Below are 5,398 nucleotides of genomic sequence, written 5' to 3'. Positions count from 1 at the left end.
TTTTGTTTTGATTTCTTTTTTTGCTCCTATTTTTAAGTTGTAGTGCAAAGACATTCTTGAGGCAATAGCCTTTCGGAAACGTTATTTTGACTCCCTTCTCTCAACTCACTTTTGACACCGGGACACGTGTCAAACGATTAGCATGAAGAGGACACGTGTCAAAGGATCTGCATTAATGTAATAAAAAAAGTTATAACGTTAAATTTTTTGCAAGAAATGCACGTGCCGTGGTTAAGTGGAAGAAAAAAAAATTGGCACGTTCAGAGAATGGTCGAAAACGAGATTGCGAAATCAAATAGTTGCAGAAGAATTGGAAATAGGGTTTGAGGAAGGACAGAAAGGCGTGAAAGGGGATATGAATGTAAACGCTCAAGCAGAAGTAATTGGGTCGACGAGAATTTGAATCAGGGTTGCATCTACCGGAGGAAGGCGGCCAACGAGGGTAGGGTTTGTGGTTTTGAAGAACGAAATAACTTTTTCATTTGAAGAATCCGAGAAATTGAAGTTTGGCGAACCCCATTACCATTTGTGCTATTCGTTGCAATTCAGGTATCGATTTAGATGTGGATGTAATTTTGTTGCATTTGATGTCAATTTTTTGATTGGTTGGCGGCGGTGACAAACACTTGGGGGGATTTCTGTTTTCATTGCTGCAACATAAATCTTTCCATTTGCCTTTCAGTTATTGAATATGGCCAGTAAAGAGCATAACGGGGGCCTATTGATTGAGGATGTGAAGGTAGGTTTGGTTATGTGTTTGAAAATCCTTTGTCTATTGTGTATGTTAATGTTAATATGGTATGATGTAACACAGTTTATTGTTTACACAGATGTTTTTCCGGCATTCTTGCAAAGCCAAATATGTTGGAAGTTTGAATGAAAAGTTAAGTGTGAAACAACGAGAGTTAATTGCACGCACACCGTTTTGGTGGTTTATGTCGTTAAACCATTCTGTTAAGATAAGTCGCAATTTGTTACCTGTGTTATGTTATAGATGGGTTGAAAGGAGGGGTGGTTTTGCTATTGGTAGGGAAGTAGTTGAATTTAATTTGTTAGATGTTTGTTTAGGATTGGGTCTTCGGGTGTTGGGTGAAAAAATTGATATAAGTGACGATGATGAAGATAGTGACTGTAGGAAGTTATTTTCTAGTGGGAAAGTTCATGTTAAAAGGATTTATGAGTTTCTTTTGGAATATGACAATGATGGTGGTAGTATAGAATTGTTTACCAGCCTTTATATATTGTTAGGCATATATGAGTTCTTATTGCCAAATAGAGACGAGATTGTGTTCCCCAAAATTTTTAAGTTAGTGGATGACTTGCAAAGTATAGGTAAATACAATTGGGGCAACTTAGTGTACGACTATTTGGTTGGTAGCTTATGCAGTGCTTCAAGGGCGTTGAAGTATGAATCAAATACAAGTCACATTCATTTATTTGGATGTGTGTATATGTTGCAGGTAAAGTTTCGTTGTTTCATTTTCATGTTCAGTAATTACTTAGTAGTTGGACATTTTGTTGTGGATAATCCGTTTTTATTGTTTCAGTTGTGGTCATTTGATCATATATTTGTTTGCAACGCAACGTTTAATTGCGACAAATCAAAGTTCCCACGATTGTTGCACTGGATGAATATTAAAGTTGGTGACAAATTAGTTAAAAGTTCCTTTGATAAAGAATTGGTTAGTGTGGAAAAGTTATAATATTTTAGTTAAATACTGTTATTTTTTAGTTTTTGTTAACTTGTTTTTGTTGTTCACAGGCTATTAATGAGGTTGTGGTGTGTAACGAAGAACTTGGTTATGAGTTTGTGAGAGAAGCATTCCAAACTTTTGGGACTTCATACAATAGATCAATTGATAAGGAGAATGAAGAGCTAAAACATCTTGTAGAGAATGAAGAACGTGAGATTGCTGAATTGGAAGCTGTTTTGTCTCATTTGGAGGATATGGTTGCAAAAAAGGAAGAACATAACCGTACGGAGGGTGACGGTAAAGATGATCCGCATGATGATGGTAATGATGAGGAGGAGGGTGATGTTGGTGTTCATTACACCGTTAATGACCCTGCATCTGATGTTGAAGGTGATGATTCTGCTGCTGATGATGTTGATGTTGGACAACAAAGCAACATGTATGACCGTATGAAGTCCCAACCTCGAAAGCGAATAAAAAGTCGTGCAATAAGGATGCCATTTGCGGGTTTTGGTAGTAGAAGGAAGACGAAGCTTCTTACATTGGGTTGAATTTGTTTTGAATGTAATGGTTGCAAAGACATTCATTGTTGACTTTTATTTTGTTGTTATAGGCCAAGTTTGTGGTCATTTGTTGTGTCCTTTTGTAGTGTCCAACGTTGGTGAATTCTGTTGACCATAGTAATATTATTTTTGTTATGTTTGAAGCACTTTACATTGGTGCCCACATATATTGTGTTTGGTGAGAACTGAATGAATTTATGGACTTCAGCATGTTTTAGGGATAAGGCAAATGTTCTTACGGCAAAGTCAGTTACATACATTATTTGGTGTTCACAAATTTAGGTCCAAGTTCTCAGTTACTGAATTGTAGCTCCCCAATTGTGGTTGGACAGGAAAATGTTGACATTTTCATCCAGTAATGAAGCATTATTACATTATTTGTAAATTTAAGTTGGCTATGTTCTTAGGTCAATTAAAATAATATAAAAAAAAGAAAACAGTACCATCTATGTATGATTCATGAGTGTACAAGGTAACGAAATTGGTTACTGCATTTAAAGAAATTGTTACAAAAAATCTAAGTGCAAGTCCTCATGTATATTCGTTTAAGTCCACATATGACTTTTTTTGTAAGTTACGTACAGGTGAACTTAATACAAAATTTGTATGACAAGTCTCCATGTATATTCGTTTAAGTCCACATATGACTTTTTTTGTAAGTTACGTACAGGTGAACTTAATACAATATTTGTGACAAGTCTCCATGTATATTCGTTTAAGTCCACACATAACTTTTGTGTAACTTACTTATACATGAACTTATTCCCAATTTTCTATGGCAAGTCACCATGTTCATTGGGTTAAGTCCAGACATAACTTTTTTGTTACTGACTTATATTTGAAGTAAGTACAAAAATTTTCCGACAACTTCCCATCTATATTCCTTTAACTCCCCATATAACTTTCTCGTGACTTATTTATAGGTTAAGTTGTTACAAAATTTGCATGACAACTTTCCATGTATAGTCCTTTAACTCCCCATATAAATTTTTTCTAACTTATAGGTGAAGTCATTACAAAATTTGCATGACAACTTTTCATGTATAGTCTTATAACTCCCCATATAAGTTTGTTGTAACTTGCTTAAAGGTGAAGTTTTTACAAAATTTGCATAACAATTTTCCATGTATAGTCCCTTAACTCTCCATATACCTTTTTTTTCGAACTTCAGTTTATGTCAACTTATTACGAAATGTGTGTCACAACTGTCCATGTTTATTCGTTTAACTCCACACGTAATTTTTGTGGAACTCAGTTATAAGTGAACACAATTTGTTGGTCAAGTTTCCATTTATAATCGTCTAAGTCCACACATAACTTTTTTGTAACTATTAGGTGAACTTATTACAAAATTTGTATGACAACACTCCATGTATATTGGTTTAACTCCACACATAAGTTTTTTGTAATTGATTTATATTCGAACTTATTTCAAAAGTTTTTGTAATAACTTGCCATCTATATTCCTTTAAGTCCACTCATAACTTATTTGTAACTTACTTTTAGGTGAAGTCATTACAAAACTTGAATGACAACTTTCCATGTATAGTCCTATAACTCCCCATATAAGTTTGTTGTAACTTGCTTATAGGTGAAGTTGTTACAAAATTTGCATGACAACTTTCCATGTATAGTCCCTTAACTCCCCATATACATTTTTTTTCGAACTTTAGTTTATGTCAACTTATTACGAATTGTGTGTCACAACTGCCCATGTTTATTCGTTTAACTCCACACGTAATTTTTGTGAAACTCAGTTATTGGTGAACACAATTTGTTGGTCAAGTTTCCATGTATAATCGTTTAAGTCCACACATAACTTTTTTGTAAGTATTAGGTTAACTAATCACAAAATTTGTATGACAACACTCCATGTATATTGGTTTAACTCCACACATAATTTTTTTGTAACTGACTTATATTCGAACTTATTTCAAAAGTTTTGTAACAACTTGCCATCTATATTCCTTTAACTCCACTCATAACTTATTTGTAACTTACTTTTAGGTGAAGTCATTACAAAACTTGAATGACAACTTTTCATGTATAGTCCTATAACCCCCCATATAAGTTTGTTGTAACTTGCTTATAGGTGAAGTTGTTACAAAATTTGCATGACAACTTTCCATGTATAGTCCCTTAACTCCCCATAAACCTTTTTTTTCGAACTTCAGTTTTTGTGAACTTATTACGAAATGTGTGTCACAACTGTCCATGTTTATTCGTTTAACTGCACACGTAATTTTTGTGGAACTCAGTTATTGGTGAACACAATTTTTTGGTCAAGTTTCCATGTATAATGGTTTAAGTGCACACATAACTTTTTTGTAAGTATTAGGTGAACTTATCACAAAATTTGTATGACAACACTCCATGTATATTGGTTTAACTCCACACATAAGTTTTTTGTAATTGACTTATATTCGAACTTATTTCAAAAGTTTTGTAACAACTTCCCATCTATATTCCTTCAACTCCACTCATAACTTATTTGTAACTTACTTTTAGGTGAAGTCATTACAAAACTTGAATGACAACTTTCCATGTATATTCGTTTAAGTCCCCACTTTGAAATTTTGATATGAAATTTATCCTTTTTGAATTGGTTTGAGTGTTATGGTTCTTTAATAAATGGGTTACAATAATCCGATGACAAGTTTGTACCTATATTAGCATTACTTCCCACTTAGGTACGTTAATTATTTTGTGGATGTTTGTACAACATTTGTAGGACAACTTGCCATGTATATTGGTTACGGTCCCCACCTAAATTTGAGAATATTTTGGCCTTCAAATGTGGTAAAAAACACAAAGAAGTGTGACTAATCTGGATAGATAGGAAGTTAAATCCAATAAGAGGAAGCAAAATACATTTAGTGACTTCTTTTCCATATGTTGTCATGGTAACAAAATTAACATAAGACCATGAAACTGTCACTGGAAAATATAATGACAAGGCTTTCATAAAACATAACGCTGGACAGAATAGTGGTTGTGGCAACTTCAAATATGATTCTGAACGGATGTTCCACCTGCATTACTTCCAGATGTTTCGGCACGTTCATTGGTTGAAGGCATCCTTGACAGGTGTAAAAATTTCTTCAAGATGTTATCAATGTTCGGATCAACTGATGGATGGGG

General features: G+C 33.9%; 1 protein-coding gene across 1 annotated transcript; it reads left to right on the top strand.

The window, feature by feature from the left end:
- Nucleotides 1-691: 691 nt before the first annotated feature.
- On the top strand, nt 692-2,245 carry LOC114174508. Its single transcript, XM_028059346.1, has 4 exons — nt 692-739; nt 831-1,460; nt 1,548-1,682; nt 1,763-2,245. The coding sequence occupies exons 1-4, from the start codon at nt 692-694 to the stop codon at nt 2,243-2,245; spliced, it is 1,296 nt and encodes a 431-aa protein (XP_027915147.1).
- Nucleotides 2,246-5,398: the final 3,153 nt, after the last annotated feature.

The sequence above is a fragment of the Vigna unguiculata genome, chromosome 2 (genome assembly GCF_004118075.2).
Source record: "Vigna unguiculata cultivar IT97K-499-35 chromosome 2, ASM411807v1, whole genome shotgun sequence".
In the NCBI taxonomy this organism is placed as follows: domain Eukaryota; kingdom Viridiplantae; phylum Streptophyta; class Magnoliopsida; order Fabales; family Fabaceae; genus Vigna; species Vigna unguiculata.
This window is presented reverse-complemented; position numbering and strand designations above follow the sequence as displayed.